At 36.3% G+C, this 24,112-nt stretch overlaps 1 protein-coding gene across 3 annotated transcripts in view; it reads right to left on the bottom strand.

Moving 5' to 3' along the window:
- The window catches only part of RNF19A (ring finger protein 19A, RBR E3 ubiquitin protein ligase), a 56,611-nt gene that overhangs the window by 20,301 nt on the left and 12,198 nt on the right, over positions 1 to 24,112 (bottom strand). For all 3 annotated transcript variants that reach the window (XM_047088873.1, XM_047088874.1, XM_047088875.1), the window contains exon 2: positions 11,596 to 12,363. In XM_047088873.1, coding sequence (XP_046944829.1) covers positions 11,596 to 12,269 — 674 coding nt within the window. In that variant the 5' untranslated portion in view covers positions 12,270 to 12,363. The remainder of the gene's footprint in view (positions 1 to 11,595; positions 12,364 to 24,112) is intronic.

Here is a 24,112-nt window from a genome sequence, read left to right as displayed (position 1 = left end):
TTTAGGGGATTCTGGTTCTCTTTGAAAGAGACACAAACAAGTCTTATTTATATATAAGAAGCTTTTGGGGCACCTGGGTGGCTCAGTCGGTTGGGCGTCCGACTTCAGCTCAGGTCATGATCTCGCAGTCCGTGGGTTCGAGCCCCGCGTCGGGCTCTGTGCTGACAGCTCAGAGCCCGGAGCCTGTTTCAGATTCTGTGTCTCCTTCTTTCTCTGACCCTCCCCTGTTCACGCTGTCTCAAAAATAAATAAATGTTAAAAAAAATTAAAAAAAAATATATATAAGAAGCTTTGTAAATATCAAACATTTCCTTTTGCCTGGAAACTTAGGGGAGTTTCCAGGGTTCCTTTTGTTATTGGCAGTAAAATTTAAACAGTAACTGTCACTGAGATTTTTATTAAATTTCAAAATAATCTACAAAATTGTAAAGTTTTAATAGTCAAGAAGTTCCTCCACTTTTGGACCCTTTGTTTCCTTAATATCTTATATCTTACCCTTTAAACTTAAATTTTACATCTTAAATTCCATTTTATTTTTGATAGACCAATTCTGCAATTACCACTATCATAAATATGTCCAAGCATGACTAACTCAAAGGTAATTTATGTATCAGCGTCAGGTAATTTAGCAAAGTTTAATTTCCTGAGGGCTTATTCATTGCATTCTCAATAAAAAGAAAAAAGTCCTCAAAGACTCTACACTTTCTCTTCTACAAATTATAACCCTAAGTAGTCTTTAAGGTAGTAATTTCAGTGAAAAGGAAATGACCTTCTCTTCTAAAACTCTTTTCTAACCTAGCTTTTCTTGAAGGAAGGAAGAAAAGGGACACAGGGAAATCTCTGTGTGTATGCAGGGGACAATGATGCTAAGACCGACTTTTTTAAGGCCAGTCACAATTATAAAGGCAGAAGAAAAATTTAGGTTACCTGGTCCAAATTCCACTTCTACCCCCTATTACTGAATAGTTTCATGTAAATTACATCATCTCCCTACAACTAAGTTTTCCCAAAAATATAACAGGGACTCAAGAAGTTTGGCTTAGGCTCAGTAGTCACCCAAAATCAACTTCAGCTTTAGCTTTGATCTTCAGAATGCCAAATAAGCAATTCACCACTTCAGTGATATTTCTAGTATCTCTGCACCTGTGTTTGATTAATGACCATGTGATCATACAAGTTACTATCCTTTCTACAGCAATATAAATAATGTATGTCATTTTGGATTATTAGTATCTGAATATTCATTGTAAAATAACCATTAGTAGGCATTCTAGACAGAATAAAAATCTTATGGCTTTATATGGTGAAATTTTACTGGACAACTTAAGTATAAATGTACATAATGTTGGAAAAATAAAATGCAATAATTATTAGTGATGACTGTGAAAGCCAAATTTAGATACAAACTAAAGAACTTTCAAACAATTAAATAGGGAAACAGATTTACAGTTAATATGAACATTGAGAGTGCTATAACAGAATTTAGGAAGAATATAGCCTTTCTGAGTAAATAAGTATTTATAAAAAATATATGAGGTAGATGAACAGAAATTAGGTTATATCAGGGCGCCTGGGTGGCTCACTCGGTTAAGCATCTGACTCTTGATTTCAGCATAGGTCATTATCTCACAGTTGTGGGATCAAGCCTGGTGTTGGACTCCACACTGAACATAGAGCCTGCTTAAGATTCACTCTCCTTCTCTCTCCTTCTGCACCTCTCCCCTGCTTGCACTCTAAAATAAATAAAATTAAATTTAAAAAAGAAATTAGGTTATATCGTAATTCTAACCTCGGTTGAAAGTTGTTCAGTATACTACTATATCACTAAATAAACCTTTAAGAATTGACATACTTTTTAATGATTTAAGCTATGAATCTTTTAAGAAAAAGTCCTTATTACAGAATTCTTCACATTTTGACAAGAAGAATGAAAAACAGAATGTCAACTTTGCCATTTTAAAATTTCATGACAAGATGCAGTGTATGGGTGGCTCAGCCAGTTAAGCAACCAACTTTGGCTCAGCTGGTGATCTCACGGTTCATGAGTTCGAGCCCCACATCAGGCTTTCTGCTGTCAGCACAGAGCCTGCTTCGGATCCTTTGTCCCCTACCCTGTCCTCTCTGCCCTTCCCCTAATTTCACATGTGCTGTCTCTCAAAAATAAACATTTTAAAAAACAAAGTAAAATAAAATTTCATGACATGAGAATTTCCAAAATCTGATACAATATCCATGAAAACACAAAAGGGTATGGCAAGAAAACTGAGATCTCAAAACGCATTTTATTCTCAATAATCAAACTTCAAACAGCTTCATAAATTGCTTTAAGATGAAAATTCCTTACAGTTTTGAGTCTAAAGACTTAAGCTTGTTGAAAATAACTGCTTATAAGTATTGAATATCTGTACTTAGAATTTTTTAAATATGTAGTATAATTATCAGGAGCAAACTAAACAGCTGACATGTAGACTAGTATCTTACAGGATGATGTCAAACGCTTAACATTTGATTATTTTTTAAATTATTTTTTTAAATAAAATTTTATATTGGGGCACTTGGGTGGCTCAGTTAGCTGAACATCCGACTTTGGTCATGATCCCACAGCTCGTGAGTTCAAGGCCCGAGTTGGGCTCTGTGCTGACAGCTCAGAGCCTGGAACCTGCTTCAGATTCTGTCTCCCTCTCTCTCTGCCCCTCTCCCATTTGTGCCATGTCTCTCTCAAAAATAAATAAACATTAAAAAAAATTTTTTAGGGACACCTGGGTGGCTCAGTCAGTTGAGTGCCTGACTTAGGCTCAGGTCATGATCTCACAGTTCATGGGTTCAAGCCTGCATCAGGCTCTGTGCTGACAGCCCAGAGCCTGGAGCCTGCTTCGGATTCTGTGTCTCCCTCCCTCTCTGCTTCTCTCCTGCTCACGCGCTCGCGCTCTCTCTCTCTCTCGAAAATAAAATAAACATTACAAAAATTTTTAAAATTTTTAAATATAAAATTTTATATTTACTTTTGTATCCTCTAAGTTCATCACACCATAATTAGTGATATTTGACTTTGGCCTTGGAGCAATATTAATTTGACATCTGGTCATTTGGCATTTGTTGAAAATGTAGGTTAGATGCATCTCAAAAATTAGGATATAATACTAAAAAGAGTTGTGATACATAAATAAAACTGTGTGTGTGTTTATACAGGGAGAGCGAGAGAGAGAGAGGAGAGAAAGAGGTGGGGAGAAAGGAGGGAGATGGGGGGAAAGAATTTGTTCATAGCACGTATGTACTCAAATATTAGAGATAAAGTAATAAGAAAAAGTATATCAAACTTGTTTTATGCTACTTCTCAGTATTTTTTTTAAAGGAAAAGCTAAGAAATCCAATCCCAGAACTAAACATTCACGTCCCATTCAATCTGTTCAAATCACAAAGAAAAATAAGTTTATCTTTCCTAATTCTGTTTTCATGAATGTATATTTTGATTAAAAGTTAAGGCAGTCTACCAGTTTTTTCTTATGTTAACAGTTATTGAGTACTTACTATATAAGTGTTCGTGTTCATACATATTCAGTCCTAATAATAACTTTGTTAGGCACATTCTATAATACAGCAAGAATTAAATGTACCTAGCATTCACATGTTTTTGAAAGCAAAATGTTAGGCCTTTTGAAGATCATTTTCATTGTGTGGGAGCTGAACTTTTTTTCCATTGGAAAACAGCTCTCAAATTATAATGGAAGCCAATGGTAAAACTAAATATAAAATGCTTCCTTTAAAGAAAAATTTCAGGAGTCTCTCTGCTCTGATGCATTAAGTGTTATGTGGGAAAAGAACACCCTCAGATGTCAGAGATAAGTGAATAATACCAGTTAACTAAACATCTTTGGCTTGAACAGCATTCACATCTTGGTTTAAAAGATACTCCATTTCCTTCTACAATCCATTATTTAACTCAAGTCTTACTTTCCATCTCTATTCTTTCTACTTAAAATGTTTTTTTTTAAGTTTATTCACCCATTTTGAGAGAGCAAGAGAGAGCAAGCATGCAAGCAGGGGCAGAGAGAGAGAGAGAGAGAGAGAGAGAGAGAGAGAGAGAGAGAATCCCAAGCAGGATCTGCACTGTGAGTGCAGAGCCAGATGTGGGACTTGAACTCACAAACCCAGGGGATCATGACGAGCTGAAATCAAGGGTTGGACGCTTTACTGAATGAGCCACCCGGGCACCCCCCTACTTAAAATGTTGAAGCCTCCCTATTTAGCAGGAGTGAAGGGATAGGAAGAAATGGGAAAGGTGCAAAGGGATTCGAATAGGGCAGTCTTTCCAGAAATATTTTCTGTTCACTGAATTGCTAACAGGAGGTCTATACTAACAAGTACTCAATGGTCAAGTTAGGAAAATGCTAAGCAGAATTACTTTTTCATTTTTTTTCTTTGTTAATCCTAGGATTTTCTAAAAAAAATTTTTTAACATATCAATGATCAGTAGACAGTGATTTCCAGAATTTATTTCACCATGATGTCTATTTCCTGGTAGAGTTTCGCAGTACTAGAGTTCTACAAATTACACTAATGATCACACTTAGGAAGTAGGGATACCAGCTAGGATAGTATAGTCTGTCTATAGCAAATTCCTCATGAAGGAACAAGTAAAAAGAACAATAGATATATTTCACGTGAAATGTAATCCTAAGAAAGATATAATAGTCCCCAATAAAAATATTAAAAAATGAGAAAAAAGAAGAACGATTATCTAGGAATCAAAGATACATTTTTTGCCCCAAAGGTAAATTTTAACACAACCTTTAGAGAACAAAGAAAACATAATCACAAATACCCAAACTATTTGATCCAGATAAGGGGAAAAGTAAAATTTTGTATCAAAATCAACAGGCTCATGTTTCCACTTGCTAAAAGTTACTAATATTTTATGGAAAAGGAGTAACTTGCTTAATATATTTGGGAGAGTGTCTAGGTAATGTGAGGCTCATCTCCTGGTTCCCTCTTTCAGAAGCTGCTTACTTCCTACATAGGACGAATTCTGTTGTGCTTTCCACTACATGCTCCAGGGGAGGCTTACAGTTGTTGAGAACTGCCCAGACTATTTGGAGAAGTCAGTCTTACTTAGGAGTGAAGTGTAAGTAAGCTATTCTGGCTGCACATCTAAAGCCACATTCTTTAGTTAACTAATTAGTAGAGAGAGCTGACATGTCTCCTGTCATATCAACTTGGTTCTGAATGAAGGTTTGAGAGAACGTTTTTATTGATTCCCTTAAAACTCCATCAAAAATCTTAGTATCATAACAATGTCTGGTATAGCAGAAGTTTATACTGAATTACACAGCATTAAAATCTATCTAGATCAATTTTATGGTTAGGAAGAATAATTTAAAAAAGAGCAAACTCTCAGCTCAAGGTACTTTCAAACTCCCAGAACACTTTTATGAATGTCTATTCTAACAGATACAACTTACCACTAGTTATGAATTACAACTTCCACTGAAACATGGTTTACTCATGATGGTTCCCTATACACAAAACCTGCTGTTTTCTAAGTCACATGTACTTGTTTCCTCTGGAGAAAATAAAAGTTGGATCTGTTCTCTGTATAAAATTTCTAAAAGGTCAGCCTACAAAAGCATTTCCAGCATGTCAAAAGATGGTCAAGTTATTTTTTATTTTTTTAATGTTTATTTATTTACTTTTGAGAGACAGACAGAAAGCACAAGTGGGGGAGGGACATAGAGACAGGGAGACACAGAATCCAAAGCAGGCTCCAGGCTCTGCGTTGTCAGCACAGAGCCTGATGCGGGGCTCGAACCCATGGACCGTGAGATGATGACCTGAGCTGAAGTTGGATACTTAATGACTGAGCCACCCAGGTGTCCCAAAAGATGACCAAGTTATGGCTAAAACCTTTTTGTAGGATGGAAATAAGAGTTATATAGATATTAACTAAATTTAAAATATTTAAATATTAAAATTTGAGTTTAAAATATTGTTTAGTTGCTATAGCTCCATTTAAGTTTATGAACAGTATCCTCCACCACAATAATTATATAGAATAATTTAAATATCGGCCAGTTTGACACTACACAAACCTGATTATAGCTGATCACATTGCTTTAAAGTGTTTTATTAACGGTTCTTAAGATAGATGATTTATGTTTGTGGCATACAGTAAGATTGGTTCATTCAACAACTCTTTGTTGAGCATGGGGTTAACCAATGGTTACAAAGAAAAATCAAATATATATATACACACACATACACACACACACACACACACACACATATATATTTTTGCCCTTGAGGGGCTCACAGACATTATTAAATCATTAATCATATTCTTCTATAATAAATGTTCCTATGTATTCAAAGCTCCCCATCAAAGTCAGAAGCACTCACCTGAGATAACAGGGATAATTTGTGCTGGTAGAAGGGTGGCATTGAAAAAAGTGATGACCACAACTGATATGCTAACTTTTTGCTATGTGCCTACAATGTATAAACCAGGCCTCCTGGGCAGAAGGTAATCAGATATTTTTACTCAACACAGGTTTTATGCTTTCCTTCCTAAGTGCCCCTCACCCCAACACTTCTTAGCCACGGCCAGATTTTTCTCTGAACCTGTACAGACTGCATGTTCTAGAAGCAGTGTGGCTAACTTCATCCTGGTTAAATCATAGCACACAGGTTTGGCTCCTTCTCAAGAGGAGTTTTTAGAAATACTATCTTTTAAACAAGCTTCATCTGTCCTGGCCCTCAGAAGAGTGGAAAGAATATTAGGTCAGAAACCCTGAGAGATCTCAAATAGAAACCAGGTCAAGTTTTCTTTATACTCTGAGCTCAGGGCAGTATTTCTCAAAGTGTGTTAAACTACATGTTTAAGTAAAATTAACGTTAGACACACAAAAGGGTTATATTGATAAATGTCAAATGCAAAAGAAAAAATTCATAACTTAAACAGCATTTCTAGAAAAAAGCCTTTCAAGTGTGTTGTACAATGAAAGGTATTAAATACTATGTATGTGCCAATGGTCCTAGTTGCCTAAATATTTCTATGACTTACTGACAATCAGATATTTACCAGTATTCTTAATGCCAGATTTAAACAATAAATGGATTTTAAGTTAAAAAATGTCCTGGGGCACCTGATGGCTCAGTCGGTTAAGCGACCAACTCTTTTTTTTTCTTTTTTAATTTTTTTTTCAACGTTTTTTATTTATTTTTGGGACAGAGAGAGACAGAGCATGAACAGGGGAGGGGCAGAGAGAGAGGGAGACACAGAATCGGAAACAGGCTCCAGGCTCCGAGCCATCAGCCCAGAGCCTGACGCGGGGCTCGAACTCACGGACCCTGAGATCGTGACCTGGCTGAAGTCGGACGCTTAACCGACTGCGCCACCCAGGCGCCCCAGCGACCAACTCTTGATTTCAGCTCAGGTCATGATCTCGCAGTTTGTGAGTTTGAGCCCTGCATCAAGCTCTGCGCTGACAGTACAGAGTCTGCTGGGGGCTCTGTCTCCCTCTCTCTCTACACATCCCCTGCTCTTGTGTGTGCACTCTCTCTCAAAAATAAATAAAATATTAAAAAAAAAAAAAGTCCTTCTGTGGATCCAAAGATTTTAGTAAGTTCTGAGAGGGCAGGGATTTTTGGGTTTTGTTCATTATTAAATCTCTACTACCTGGCACACAGATGCATTAAATATTTGAGTAGCTGTCTGACTTAAAAAAATTTACAGCAAAACTTAAGAAATGGACATGAGGAATGATAAATAAGAGCTATAAAAGTTGTTGTGTGCTAGGAATTATGCTAATAATAAAATTAAAGATCTATCCCAATTCTTAACACAATAGGACAGAGATTCAAAATCAGATCTGTATATGCTCATGCTAAGTAAAAATGAAACTTTTAATGAGAGTTTATGTAGTCTATGTTTTCAAGTTTTTTATGTTTATCTACTTTTGAGAGAGCGAGCGTGTTCACCCGCACGCGCGAGCAGGGGAGGGGCAGAGAAAGAGGGAAACACAGAATGTGAAGCAGGCTCTAGGCTCTGAGCTGTTAGTACAGAGGCAGATGTGGGACTCAAACTCACGAACCCACGAGATCATGATCTGAGCTGAAGTCAGACACTTAACCAACTGAGCCACCCAAGTGTCCCTCTATGTTTTCAAAGTATACATATACATTTTAGGTTACTAGATGACATTTTCTACATAATGTAACCATAAAAGCCTACAGTGTAATCAAGTATATAAAATATGCTCTTAATCTTGAGAGACAGCATAAATCAAATGTAAATGAAAATACATAAATAAAAGTTATGTTGACATGTTTTCTTTGTCCTTTGTGGGTAAAATACTAACAACCACCAACCCAAAGTTAACTTACAGTCAATTTAATCAAGGCCAATTCTTTGTTAAACTTATATAACAATCAAGTGGTTGTTTTCCTAATAACAGAATCTATTAAAGTAGTTGTTTCTATTATTTTATGATATTTATACTTGAGTTAACATTTAATTTCTCCAAAATATTTAGAATATTAAGCCATTTTACTTTTTTAACAATGAAGTCTCAATGAGAAGAAAATGGGCGAAAATAACCCAAAGTATGAAATATTTTTAAATTTTACTGAAAAATGTCACACATACAAAAAGGACTTATAAATGAATACCCCTGTATCTACCACACAAACTAAGAAAAGTATCAGTAGAGTGATCATATAATTAACAACCTAAACCGGAACATGTGAGAGCGGTGATGCTATTAAAAATTACACCAGTACAGTAAGTGTAAACTGAAACCACTGAGGGAAATCAGAACCCAAGGTTACCTCATTTATCAGTGGCTTTAGAAGCCCCTTGATTGCCCCTTCAAATTCACATCCTCCTTTTCAATTGGTAACCATGAAACTCAATATAATTCATCCATTTTGCTTTAATGAACAATTTTTTTCTTGTTTGCTATCACGAACCTTCTTAAACATGTCTCCTAACAAAATGTCTCCTGGTACACAAGAGTTTTTTCAATCCTTTTAAATTACAGGATAAATGTGTATTCAATTTTAATAATAGTAATAATAATAATAATAATAATAATAATGGCAGTAGGTGAGCTACTCTTAGACATATGTTTTCTTTTGGTTCAATTTTTTCCTTTTATTTATAAAACTTTCCTTTGTAACCTGTTTTGATTTTGTTTTGGTGTTATTACATGTGATGATCTATTTTTTTCCCCTCAAAGAGCTAATTTTCACAATTCTGTATGTTGAAAAATCAATCCTTTCCCAGTTTGTTTCCCCTAAAATCAAGTTCTTATATAAACAAGAATCTGTGTCAGCCCTTCTATTGTGTTCTATTAGGTTGATACAATTGATATCTATTTGGACCACATGATCAGTCAACCCAGCACCAGAGAATATACCTATTTACTGACCAGAAAGTTTGTGCCCAGGATTTATGGTCTCAATCTCTTAGGGCCACAGATTCTGACACGTAAGCCTTTTAACTTATTCTATCACTTTCAGACTTTTTCTTTTAAATCTATTAAATGCTTGAAGGAACTTGTGAAGCACTTCTTACCCTGAGGTTCCATGAAAGATAAAAAACCACATTCTTTCTCCAGACAAAACACAATATATAGGCATATTCCTCACTATTTGAAGTCTTGCTATAGAAGTATTTGCTATAATGATGTGTAAAAATGTTTTTATAACCTAACATTTGCTGTCCAACTTAAGATCTAATGAACGTGCACACTTGCACCGTGAAACTTTGCACAGGAGTCCAGGGAACCAAGTGATACAAAGGTATCCAAGCTGTTCTTCTCACAGGATAAAGCCTCCTGTTCAAGTTATTTAAATGTATTGTTCATTATCCCTATTTTCTTCCCATCTTTTTCCTGAGAGTTTAATTCTTCATGGATCTCAGAGTTTGCTTCTGTCATATACCTGGAAGCACAGCCAACCTTGGCCTGGTTTAGATAGTTATCTTTAACATAACATTTTATTATTTATATTCTAGTACAAGCTCCCTGCAGTAGAGGGGAGCATAGTTCAAATCTGATAATAGTATTTCTGAGTCCTTCACACAACTAATAAGTTCATAAAATGTTCAATAATTAGGTAATATTTTTAATGCTTTGTATTACACTGAAATCCTTGGTAGACAGTTAAGTGCTAGTTATAACTGGGAAAACTGGCTGTGATTTGCACAGGCTGGCAACATATCATCACTTTTCTCATTTAAAATTATGGAATGCAATTGATTGATGAATAAAGAAGATGTGGTATACATATAAAATGAAATTTTACTCAAATATCAAAAAGAATGAAATCTTGCCATTTGCAACAACATTCATGGAACAAGAACATATTATGCTAAGTGAAGTCAGTCAGAGAAGACAAATATATGATTTCGCACGTATGTGGAATTTAAGAAACAGATGAACAGGGGAAGGGATGGAAAATTAAGACAAAAACACAGAGGAAGGCAAACCATAAGAGACTTAAATACAGAGAACAAACTGAGGGTTGCTGGAGAGGTGTGGGGTGGGAGGATGGGCTAAATGGGTGATGGGCATTAAGGAGGGCACTTGTTGGGATGAGCCCTGGGTGTTATATATAAGTGATAAATCACTAAATTCTACTCCTGAAGCCATTAGTACACTATAGGTTAACTAACTTGGATTTAAATAAAATTTAAAAAATAAAAAAAATTATGGAATATAGGCTAAATGCAATCTGAAAATTTGCTACTCAACAAGCTTTCAATAATAGATTCGATTCAGACAATAAATCCTGAAACTTCATCTGAGAAATTAAACTCACATTCCACCCTCGTCTCTGATTATACCCAGATAATCTTGGAAGTTCTGGGTTTTCCCCAACTCTTACTTACAATCTCTGGTTTACTAATGGTATGCTAAATTACATCCGGTATTTACAGCTTTTGTTCTTCTTAGAAAACATATGACTGCTTATTCCTAGTTATAGCAACTGTACACAGTAAATGCTCTATAAAAAGAAAATGCTGTTAAACATAATGAAATACTGAAGCAAAATTATTATCAATGTTGAGAAAGTGGTACTTGTAATTAAAAACTTGAGGCAACTGAAGTATTATATAACCTCTAGATCTTGAGACTAGCAATACTGACGTAATACCAACATGTACACATGACACTATGGCACACATTAAGGTATCATGTGCATGTTTCAAAAGGATCAGTTGAGTTTATACAACCGAAATCCACCCCCCGCACGAAAGCAAACAAAATCCCTGATCATTTCATCTGTTCTACTAAAATAACCGTTTTTCCAAATGAATGGGGAAAATCAATTTTGCCCACAACTAGATCCTAGTACTCTATCATCTTATCCTTTTCTTCTGAAAATGCTCTTAAGTGAGTATGAAGAGATACAATATAAAAATGAGTAAGAGAAGATTCTTGCCATTAGCATCAAAACACTGTGCCTGGCACATGGTATGTACTCAAATGCATGTTTGTCTTACTGAATGAATGAATTACCTGACATGTTAGGATTTTTGAGTAATAGCTAATTCTTGTTTTATCCACAGAAAAAATATTAAAAACAAAATCTTACCCACAATCTGGAGCCGGACACCACCTACAATCAGGATCTGCAACAAGCCACCGTCTAAGCATAAATTCTTCGTATTTTTCCATCAAGACATCATCACTTAATATCAAGCGAATATCATGGGGATTAAACCGTTCAGTACATTCTGGGCAACTGATATTAACTCTACTTTCAGATATTTCTATCCTTAGATATTGTCGTAAGCAATCCACACAAGATCTATGATGACAAGTCATTATCTCAGGAAATCTGTCCTTAGAATGCCGCAGAAGGCACAAAGGGCACTCTATAAAGTCTCCAATTTGTTTGCTGAGAGAAGTTAATCCATTGTCAGAGGAGGTATTTGTAGAGAAAATGGAGTTCTTATCAGTACACATTTCAGAATGTATACTTTCAATGCTCGCAATTCCATCCACCCCGCCATTTAGCTCCCTTGATTTACGTTTGTTATCCTTTTTTCTCCGAAACAGAGAGCCTATTGAAATTCTTCTCTTTTTGGGTGCCTTTTTCACTGAAGGCAAGCTCACAGATGAGGCAGAAGACTGAAGATCACGATCTGAACCCATTTGCCGATGTAAACTCATGTCTAAAATGCTCATTAGAATTGAGTCAGGGTCTGTGTTTACACACAGCCCTTCATTATATTTAGAGATAAAACCTATTTCTTGTTCTTGCATTCAGATTAAGTCATGATGTAAGAAAATCCTACTTGGTTCCTTCGGTGAATTCTTGAAACAGCTGGACTTACAGAAGATGGTAATCATAGATGTTCTGAAAAACAAAACACAACACCAATATCATTTTACTGTATTCTTAGTCTGCATGTTTTTCTTAATAAACTTACAACTTTACTATAAAATTTCAAGCCAGTATGTTATTTAATCATTACATTGTTTTTTTTAATAAGGCCAATTTAGTGAGAAGTCTACACAAGAATGTAATATAGAATGAATGTTAAAACAAGTATATTCTTTAATTTTGATTAAAAACTCTAGATTTGAGCTGACCTTGTCATTTTTGAAATCTGATAAAAAAAATTTCATCATTTTCACTCAGACCTCATGATTCCCCAATGCTTTTCAGAGTTTTTGTGAACTGACAATAACATATTCACACAAATACAAAGGATTAAGTATAGCTTATACACTCTTGAAGAGCAAAGTGTGTGTGTGTGTGTGTGTGTGTGAGTGTGTGCATGCTCTTACCCTGCCAGATGTAATGACTTTTAAAGTTACAGTAATTAAGATGACATAGTGGTTACATCACACAAGGCTGGATACAAAGACCAATAGCAGACAGTCCAGAAAAAAAGTCCCACATATATGTGGATATATATATGTGGTTACATTATTGAGCACTAAGGATGGCCTTTTCAAAAACAAAACATAGTACTGTTTTACTGGTTACCATCTGAGAAAAGGAACTTGACCTATAGCTCACCTCATGCATAAAAATCAATTCCACTTGGTTCACACATCTAAGCATGAAAAGTAAAATTGCAAAGTTTCTAGAAGTCAGTAGAAGACAATATTTCAGTGAAAAGATTTCTTCAACAGAAAAGTACTAACCATAAAAGAAAAGACTGACAAACTGTGGAGTGTAATAAACTCAAAAGGTAGTATTAAGGGAGTGGGACTACACATTTGCCACATATAATAAAGGATCAGTACCCAGAATATGGAAAGAACACTTACAAATCAATAAGTCAAAACAGATAATTAAGAAGAAAAATGGAGAATGTGTGCCTGGGTAGCTCATTTGGTTAAGGCTCTGACTTGATTTTGGCTCAGGTCATAATCTCATGGTTCATGAGTTGGAGCCCCATATCAGGCTCCATGCTGACAGTGAGGAGCCTGCTTGGGAGTCTCTCTCTCTCTCCTCTCTCTGCCCCTCCCCTGCTGGTGTGCATATGCATGCTCTCTCTCAAAATAAAATTATAAAAAAGAAAAATGGGCAAGGGACTTAACAGAAACTTCACAGAAGGATATGAACAGTGTCAACATCATTTGTCATCAAGGAGGTGAATATTAAAGCCATGTTGAGATACACACCCAGTAGGATGGCTAAAATTCAGACTGACATTTCCAAGTATTAGCAAAAGGGTGCCTGGGTGGCTCAGTCAGTTAAGCATCCGACTCTTGATTTCAGCTCAGGTCATAATCTCATGGTTCATGGGTTCTAGCCCCATAATGGGCTCTGCATTGATGGCGCAAAGCCTGTTTGGAATTCTGTCTCCCCCTCTCTCTGCCTCTAAATAAATAAATAAATAAATAAATAAATAAATAAATAAATATTAAAATAAAAAAAAATTATTAGCAAAGATGTGGATTGCTGGTGGGAGTGTAAAATGGCACAACTACTTTGGAAAAGTGTTTAACGGTATCTAGCAAATTTGAACATATAGATAACTCTATCACTCAATTATACTACTAGAAATAACTGCACAAAAAAATGAATGCATACACACATCAAAAGATATACATAACAATACTAATAGCAGCATTAGCTATAGTAAACCAAAATACTAGATGCAAACCACACTTCCAACAGTAGAATAAGTTGTGATACATTCACGTTCTAGTATATTAGAAATCAATGAAAATGAACAAAATACAGCTTCACACAAAACAAGAATAAATCTCACACAAAAGAAGGCATACTGTATGTATAATTCTATTTAAATAAACTTCAAAAACAAGCAGAGCTAATATGATGATAGAAGTCAGGATTATAGCTACCCTTTGTGGGGAGGCACAAAGGGAACTTTGACATATGTAGTGGTTACAAATATATGTTCTCTTTGTGATAAATCACTGACCTACAAATCATGTTTAATATACTTTATTGAATGACTATAAAAAAATAAAAAAGCTTCCTGAGATGATATCTACACATATCCTTGAGAAAGTCGCACTGATTTCCCAACATAAAATATAGAAAAACATTTCACTCAGATGAACTTTATTCTTGTCCATCAATTTTTATTTTCCCATTATTTGCAGCATTCTCTGCTAATTCTGAGGAAAATACAGGGTTTAAGAGTAGGTTTTACCAAAATTTTCTGCATATTTTCTTCTTTGTATGTTATTTTATCTTGCATCTGAAAATGCCTTCTGTACTCTACAGTGCAATATATTTATCATAGAACAGTACAGAGGGAATCTATCTTGGGGAACATATCTTAAGAATTTATCATTTAAAACAGTAAACCAATGGTAATCAGGATCACCTGGGAAATTTTTCAAAATATATACTTTAAGAACTTGATAGCCATATAATTTTTTATCCAAAAGAGAATTTTGTAAGAGTGAATAGAAGCACTCTTAATATTTAAACTAGGGTAACAGGGGCAAACTGGAACATGTGTTCATCATATTTAGGAAATCCTAAAATATTGTGCAAATACACAAATATGCCTCAAAGAGAAAATAATCTGAATACTAAACCTTTAATATTTCTATATGGTAAAAAATACTATAAAGTAGAAAGACAATATGTTAGAAAAACATACATAACAATGAACAAATTTCCCCACTACACAAACAGCTTTTACACTTAAGAAAAATGCATATTCTGATAGCAAAATGAGCAAAGATACAAGGAGGATGTTTAGAGAAAAAAAGTACAAAAATTAGAAAGATAAGATACAATTTTTAACAACAATCACAACTAAAGAAATGAAAATTAAACATTAGATACCCTCTTTATGCACATTAGATTGACAGATTGTAACGGGTTGGTGAGTGTGTACGGAAAGAAGCATCTATGTTAGGAGGAGTGCAAGCAAATCAGCACAATTCTAGGGAACCAATTGGCATTTTCTATTAAACTTCAAAACGGAAATATTCTTAGGCCAGCAATCCTACATGTAAAACTTATCCTTCAGAAAATAAAAGGACACAGGCATGCAAAGACAGTATGCAAGGAAATTCACTGCAGCCTAGGTGACAGAAGCAAACAAAACAAGACCAAAAAACCCACACAAAATCTGAAAATAACTTAAATGTCTAACAGGGGACATGTAAACATAAATAAACCAACCACAATTTATGTGCAACGATATGGAAAGCTCTCTATATATAATGCTGAGTGCATAACTGCAAAACAGTGTGTATAATGTGAACACATTTGTGAAAAAACACTCACACAGGCTTACATATACATACATAATTTCTGGAAAAATGTTAAGAAATCATTAACAATGGTTACCTTGTAGGGTACAATCTAGTATTGACTTTCTGCCTTCTGCAGAGCTTAAAACTGTATCATGAGCATCTACTACTTAGAGTTAAGAAACTGAACCCCACAAAAAACAACAAAAAAACATATTTGCCCTAAAGCTAACCAATCAAAAATAGGATGGGGTCCAGAGTTCACCTGTTTTATATTTAGTCAGTAATGCAGTGGCATACTCTGATGAAGAACCACTAATACTAAGGAGACTTACTTAAAACACTCTCACTTAAAAACAAAACTCCATAGGCCTAAGCCTCCTAAACAAGGCTTCTTATGTTTCATTATTTTAGGTACAAAAAAACCCAAAAGTTCCATTAAAAACAACAGCTTAGTTTATTAGTCATTGTCAGCCTATGGGGTTATAGTGAGGTACCCCTTAACTTATGGTATAGAGATGACAAGAAAGACTTACTTAAAAATCTACATAATTTAATGACTATCTTTCTGGAGAAATAATCCACAGAAGTATCTATAAGCATGTGACTGAAGAGTATTAGGAATGCCTCAGTCAAGGGAACTTTGGCTAACTTGGGATTTCTAAGACTGCACCCTAAACCACTAAAAGAAGAAAAGAAAGTACTACAGAAATTCTGCCAATTTGGACAGATGACAAAACGTGTGAAATTAAAAAAATTTTTTTTCAGTGACTCAGGAACTTATTTTTAGAAAAAGTCAACTTCACTCTCCAGTGAAAAATAAAAACCTATTATTTGCATCATTTAATATAGTACTATTCTTTTTGAACTCAACTTTTTATTTATTTTTTTGATGTTTGATTTTTTGAGAGAGAGTGCGAGCTGGGAAGGGGCAGAGAGAGAGGGAGACACAGAACCCAAAGCAGGCTCCAGGCTCTGTCAGCACAGAGCCTAATGTGGGGCCAGAACTCACCAGCCATGAGATCATCACCTGAGGTGAAGTTGGATGCTTAACTGACTGAGCCACCCAGGCACACCATGAACTCAACTTTTTAAAGAAAACTATTGGGAGCACCTGCGTGGCTCAGTCCACTGAGCACTGGACTCTTGATTTTGTCTCAGGTCATGATCCCAAAGTCGTGGGTTGAGCCCAGCATGTGCCTCTGTGCTGAGCATGGTGCCTAAGATTCATATTCTCTCTCTCTCTCTCTCACTCTTTACAATAAAATAAAAAAGTTGCCTGGATGGCTGTCAGTTGAGTGCTGGGCTCTTGATTTTGGCTCAAGTCATGATCTCACAGTGCATCAGGCTCTGTCCTGACAGTGTGGAGTCAGCTTGAGATTCTCTCTGTCCCTCCCCTCCTCGTACTCTCTCTCAAAATAAATAAACTTAAAAATAAAAGATTTACAAAAACAAATAAACTATCAACTATAGGAATCTGCATTATGTTCTGCCTCATAAATGCACATTCCATTAAAAAAAATTACTGAGTTTTTAAAACAAATGGTTGGGTTGCTAGTAGGAAAAAGAAGGAAAAAATATGTTGTATACCATAATACCATTACAGGGATGCCTGGGTGCCTCAGTCGGTTAGGCATTCGACTTCGGCTCAGGTCATGATCTCACAGCTCGTGAGTTTGAGCCCCGCATCAGGCTCTGTGCTGACAGCTCAGAGCCTGGAGTCTGCTTCAGATTCTGTGTCTCCCTTTCTCTGCCCCTCCCCCAATCACGCTCTGTCTCTGTCTCTCAAAAATAAAGATGTTAAAAAAAAATTTTTTTTTAAATACCACTACACATTAGAGTTTAAAAGTGCTTTTTAGGGGTGCCTGGGTGGCTCAGTCGGTTAAGCGTCCGACTTCAGCTCAGGTCACGATCTCGCGGTCTGTGGGTTCGAGCCCCGCATCGGGCTCTGGGCTGATGGCTCAGAGCCTGGAGCCTGCTTCCGATTCTGTGTCTCCCTCTCTCTCTGCCCCTCCCCCGTTCATGCTCTGTCTCTCTCTGTCTCAAAAATAAATAAACATTAAAAAAAAATTTAAAAAAAAAAGTGCTTTTTATTTGTGTCTTGATTCAAACCTCGCTACCCTATAGAACAGGTATTATTAACCTTATTTGATAGACAGGAAAACTGAAGTTCAGACAAAGTAAATATTGCAATGTTAGTAAATGATAGGGTTAGGGGTTAAATTCAGGTCTTCTGACATCTCAGCCTCAGTACCATCATCAGCCTACAGTTGCCTTCATGAAACAACTTCTCCAGGCGCTATCAGGATATACAAAATTATCTCAGAAAATGAAAGACAATTACATCTTGCATATCATCCAGGGCCAGTCTTAACTATCATCCTTCAACTCCATGTCTCATTCAAGCCATTCTCCCTTTCTGAAATGCCACTCCCTTTTCTCTCCTCCTAATCAAACTATACTCCACTTTTATAACTCAGATGAAACTTTACTTTGTTCACTTTTTCTTTCCTGATTATCTTTAACTTTTTTTTTTTTTTTTAATTTTTTTTTTTTTCCAACGTTTATTTTTGGGACAGAGAGAGACAGAGCATGAACGGGGGAGGGGCAGAGAGAGAGGGAGACACAGAATCGGAAACAGGCTCCAGGCTCTGAGCCATCAGCCCAGAGCCCGATGCGGGGCTCGAACTCACGGACCGCGAGATCGTGACCTGGCTGAAGTCGGACGCTTAACCGACTGCGCCACCCAGGCGCCCCTTAACAAGGTTTTTAATAAAAATTTTTTAATGTTTATTTCTGAAAGAGAGAGAGAGAGAGAGAGAGAGATCGAGACCATGAGTGGGGTGTGGGGCAGAGAGAGAGGGAGACATAGAATCCAAAGCAGGCTCCAGGCTCTGAGCTGTCAGCATAGAGCCCAATGTGGGGCTCGAAACTCACAAACCATGAGCTGAAGTTGGATGCTTAACAAACTTAGCCACCCAGGCACCCCTAATACGGTTTTTAAGGTAGAACTTGAATATTTGTTTTTTTAACACAACAGAGCCAAGATGGTGTCATGAACATAAGCATCATGAAGAAATGCCAAATGAGTGTTTCTTAAAATGATACAATGTCACTGAAGTGATATTATTCCAGAACTACAAGAAAATATGAGTCTTCCCCCACCCCCAATTGTTATTCCTAGGCACATATGTCTTCCTTTTTTTTTTTTTTTAAAGTCCAATTAGTTCAGGCACCTGGGTTGCTCAGTGGGTTAAGTGGCTGACTTGATTTCGGCTTAGGTCACGGTCTCAGAGTTTCTGGTATTGAGTCCCACATTGGGCTCTGCACTGACAACAGGGAGCCTGCTTGGGATTCTCCTTCTCCCTCTCTCTACCCCTCCCCTGCTCATACTCTTTCTCAAAATAAGTAAAATAAAAGAAAAAGTTCAATTACTTCATATTAGGTCTACAAAGAGAAATATCAGGTCTCCTGGATTAAATACATAATAATTTATACATAAAAGCCGAGATGTTTACATGGTACAACACCATTTCAGAGCAGGAACAGAAGATGAATGACAGTAAATGTACTAATGATATAATCTGAAATATACCCAACTCCTAATAATCCCCAATATTGGAAGCTCTTTACTATCTATCACAGGATTTGTCAAGTTGTAATGCACTGATGATATAAAGCAGAGAGGGGGAAAAGATAACTGAGGTGGGGCTCCATAATAGTACGGTAATTGGTTTAGTAGGAATATCCAAAATAAAAGTAGGGATCTGTAATTAAAAATGCTAGAAGAGGGGCGCCTGGGTGGCGCAGTCGGTTAAGCGTCCGACTTCAGCCAGGTCACGATCTCGCGGTCCGTGAGTTCGAGCCCCGCGTCAGGCTCTGGGCTGATGGCTCAGAGCCTGGAGCCTGTTTCCGGTTCTGTGTCTCCCTCTCTCTCGCCCCTCCCCCGTTCATGCTCTGTCTCTCTCTGTCCCAAAAATAAATATGTCCCAAAAATAAATAAACGTTGAAAAAAAAAATTAAAAAAAAAAATGCTAGAAGAGGTTAGCTACTGAAACAGAAAACAATAATAAAATACAGGTAGACCCTAAATTATGTATTTTCACTTAAGTATCTATAATCATAATCATTGTCACACCAATGGCACAAGGAATTCCTGTCACCTGTTAATTAAGCTATGAGAAATGTCTCCTTTCCCTCTTTTTCAGTCTAGCATAACTGACAAGTAACCAAGATTGCCAGTTGCTGCTGCATACTCATGCCCCTGAAGAAAATGGTTGGAGAATTAGTTTTATCACAGGCAAACGAGCCCCACTCTTAACCTTTTAATGCACTTCAATGGAAGAGTATCACCCAAGACTGGTATTGGGAAAGACAAAGATCTGCACTTGCTTATCTAACCTTCCCTAGTCCAGTGTTTATACTCCTGTAAAGTCAACACCATTTGATTCTTACTTTTTTCTACCTCTTGGGAATACGTGAGGAATTATGAAATAGGAATGACTCAAAACAAAGATATTTCTACCAACATGTGTTAAAGCTGTGTAGACTAAAGATTTAGTAAAAGTGCTGATAACTTTGTACTGACTCATAAAATACATCTAATTTGGTACCACACTATTTTTTTTATACTTTCTAAAAAGTACAGAAATTAAGCATTCCAGATGAAGTTCCTAATCAATAATTATAATACCATTTTAAATGAAAATATGTACTATATGTATTTTTTTTTTAATTTTTTTTTTCAACGTTTATTTATTTTTGGGACAGAGAAAGACAGAGCATGAACGGGGGAGGGGCAGAGAGAGAGGGAGACACAGAATCGGAAACAGGCTCCAAGCTCTGAGCCATCAGCCCAGAGCCCGACGCGGGGCTCGAACTCACGGACCGCGAGATCGTGACCTGGCTGAAGTCGGGCGCTTAACCGACTGCGCCACCCAGGCGCCCCAGTACTATATGTATTTTTTAATGTTTTATTTATTCTTGAGAGAGAGAGAGAGAGAGAGAGAGCGAGCACGCACGCACATGAGCAGGGGAGGAGCAGAGCAAGAGAGGGACACAGAATCTGAAACAGTCTCCAGGCTCTGAGCTGTCAGTACAAAGCCCCACGCGGAGCTCGAACTCACAAGCTGTGAGATCATGACCTGAGCCAAAGTCAGTTGCTGAGCCACCCAGGCGCCCCTACCATATTTTAAACACTCAATTTATAAACACAGGATAGATAAGAACAATCAGAAGGCTCAAATTCATACAAATAGTAGTCCATGGTTTTAAGAAAAGCTGTATGTATCAGTCAGGGTCCTGGCAAAAACAAAGCATTCTCAAGGAAGTATCTGAAATTCACATTTTAACAAGTGTGGGCAGGGTTAAAGGAACCAAAAAGGGATGGAAACTATTCAGGAACCCACTGCCACCCTTTGGAATGAAGGGGCAGAAGGAAGCAATTACCAAAGAGCTGTGCAACAGCAACTGAAAGAATAATATCCAGCTTCTCTCTCTGGCTTTCCAACATCCTGCCAATGCCTCACATTGGCTAAGTCCAACAAAGGAGTCCAAACAAGGTAGTCCTTAGAAGAACTCCCTCTGGGGCACAGAGCAAGGCAGAGAAGGGTTAAGAGTGGATCTGGAGGGGCAAACAAACAAACCCAGTACTGGATATATAAAGAAGAGAATTTTGGAGTCAAGACCTGGTTAACTGTGTTTAGTCATAAAATCCCTGCATAAGGTACATTACTGAGTCTGTGATCTCCACTACAAATAGATGTTAGGAGAATAAAGTAGACATGTGCTAAAAGTACCTAACAAAACCCGGCACTATACTAAACGTTAGTATACTAAATGAAGTGAAATGAGAGACAACTTTGTACTCCTAGTGCCTAACACAATGTGTAACTTATAGCAGATGTCTAATAAACTTTGACTAAATTATGATGCAGAGTACACATAAGAAATGAGGAACTGAGGATTCTGTTCATATCTTTACCTTTGATTTGCTATCACTGTATGATCCGTATATTAAGGGATACAGCTTTTTATAATGAAAAAGACAAGAATCTTTACCCCATGAGTGCTACAAGAAAAATAAAACAAGTATCTTAACACTATATAACTTCAAGAATTACAGATTTAAGATTTCCCCCAATAAAGATCTCCTAACCATAAACACTTCAATAGCACCTGAATAGCCACCCACATGCTAAATGATTTAAAACTAATAAGAGGGTATTCTGGAAATGTAGAAACCTGGGCAAAAAAAGTTTACAGACAATAAATCACTTCCAAGAGAAAATTCCTTTATACTCCTGATCTGTTTTCGCCTGTTATTTAGCTAAAATTAGGCCTCTTCTATTACTTCTCAGAAAGGTTAAAATAGAGCCAAAATCCAATAATTTTGTGTCTAAATACTAAGTATAAGAGCAAAAGTACCTTACAACTGTTAATTTCAGGTTTGTTTTTTTTTAGATGTCTGACATCTAAATGTTTAGCATGTCTAAAAACTTGCATGTAATGAAAACACAGAATATTTACTAGCACTGTTGAAGAGAACAGCTAAGTCATTTTTTTTTTTGCTGATTTAAATGTTTTTTTAAAAATTTTTATTTAAATCCAAGTTAGTTAACATGCGGTGTAATAATGGTTTCAGAAGCAGAATTTAGTGATTCATCACTTCCATAGAACATCCAGTGCTCATTCCAACAATTTAGCCCTATTTAGCCCATCCCCCCACCCTCTACCCCTCCAGTAACGTTCAGTTTGTTCTCTGTATTTAACAGTCTCTTATGGTTTGCCTCCCTGTTTTTATTTCTGTGTTTAAATGAGGAGGAAGTAGGTACAGAGATCCCCACCAGAGTTTCTATTGCTCACTAATTTTGGTTACTAGTGAAGTCTGAGCTATTTTATATTCAAGTGAAAGAGTCAAGAAAGAAGATAAACAAGATTTTCTATTTTAGATATTGTATTCTATTGAATACAATATTCTATTGAAAAACATAAAAGGCTACTAAACTTCTTCAGTAATATACACTTATGTTGTAAAGGTGGGAAAAGAGGAGAAATAAAAAAGGCTTTTAAATTTCAATGGCTATATACTTGAAAGATACTTTTAATATTTTTCACATGTTTACAAGTCACTTACATTTCATTTCCTATGACCTAACCACATGCTCATATCCCACTGTTGGGACTTTTCCTTACTGATGTATAAAACCCACGTATATAGAAAGAACAATTGCTTTTACATGTCAAATACATTTTTAAAAATTTGTACTTGATGGCATAGCAATTTTCCAGTGTAGGTATTTCAAATTTTCTTAATGTGTTCCAATACCATATCTTACTCTTTATGACTTTTGGGTTCTACACTTGTCTTGAAAGAGTCTTGTTCACTCCAAGATTATATTTCTAAAATCCTCTCATGTTTCCTTCTGGTACTTCTATAGTTTATCTTTCTGCTTAAATCTCTCATCCATTTCAATAATATTAAGAATAAGCACATATCAAAATTTATGTTTTCTAAATGGCTAGTCAGTTACCTCAACACCAGCTGTTGAATAATCTCTTTTTCATTCACACCTCCCACCTATTTAATAAGCTACACCTAGTATGTGAATTCATGCTATCTAGGTGGTATGGACTTTTAAAATAAGCTCTTGAAATAAACTACCAAACTCTCTTGTTCCAATTTGTAATCCCACCAGTCAGAAAGGTGCTTATTTCCCTGAATTCTTACCAACATCCTTTGCTATTTCAATAGCTTTTTCTGAGTCACAAAAAAAAGTACTTCAATTTCCATTTATCTGATTACTAAACAAATCAAACGTTTGTTCACATTCACTGTCCTATTTCTTTAGTGATTTATCTGTTGATATGTTTTTGTCCGTTTTTACACTGGAATATTGATGCTCCTTTTTGATTTTAAGCTTTCAATATTTACTTTCTAGCATTTGTCCTTTAATTTTGTGACGTTTTGAAGACATGTAAAATTTTTATTGAGTTATATATACAAAGCTCTTCTGTAAATTGTTTTATATGCTCATAAAATCTGTTCAGAGGATAAAATCTATTTATCGATATATATACACCATTTTTGGTATTCATTCCTTCTTGAGGATACAAGTTTCATCGCAAGTCATTTCCCTCCAGCCTGAGGAGCATTCTATAGCATTTCTGGTGTGCAGGTCTCCTTACAATGAATTCTCTCAACTTTAGTTTATCTGAAAAACGTCCTAATTTTCACCTTCATGTTTTATGGATATTTTTGCTGAATTCAGAATTCCAGGTTGACAGCTTTATCCTTTTGAACTTTATTTAAAAAAATTTTTTTTAATGTTTATTCAATTTTGAGAGACTGAGCGTGACCTGGGGGGCGCGGCACGGAGGGAGGGAGGGAGAGAGGGAGAGGGAGACAG

This window comes from Lynx rufus, unplaced genomic scaffold, assembly GCF_022079265.1.
Source record: "Lynx rufus isolate CCGP_SWC_20201006 ecotype Redwood Valley unplaced genomic scaffold, mLynRuf1.p SCAF_26, whole genome shotgun sequence".
Lineage (NCBI taxonomy): Eukaryota > Metazoa > Chordata > Mammalia > Carnivora > Felidae > Lynx > Lynx rufus.
Note: the sequence above shows the minus strand (reverse complement) of the source record. Positions and strands in the feature narration are given on the sequence as shown.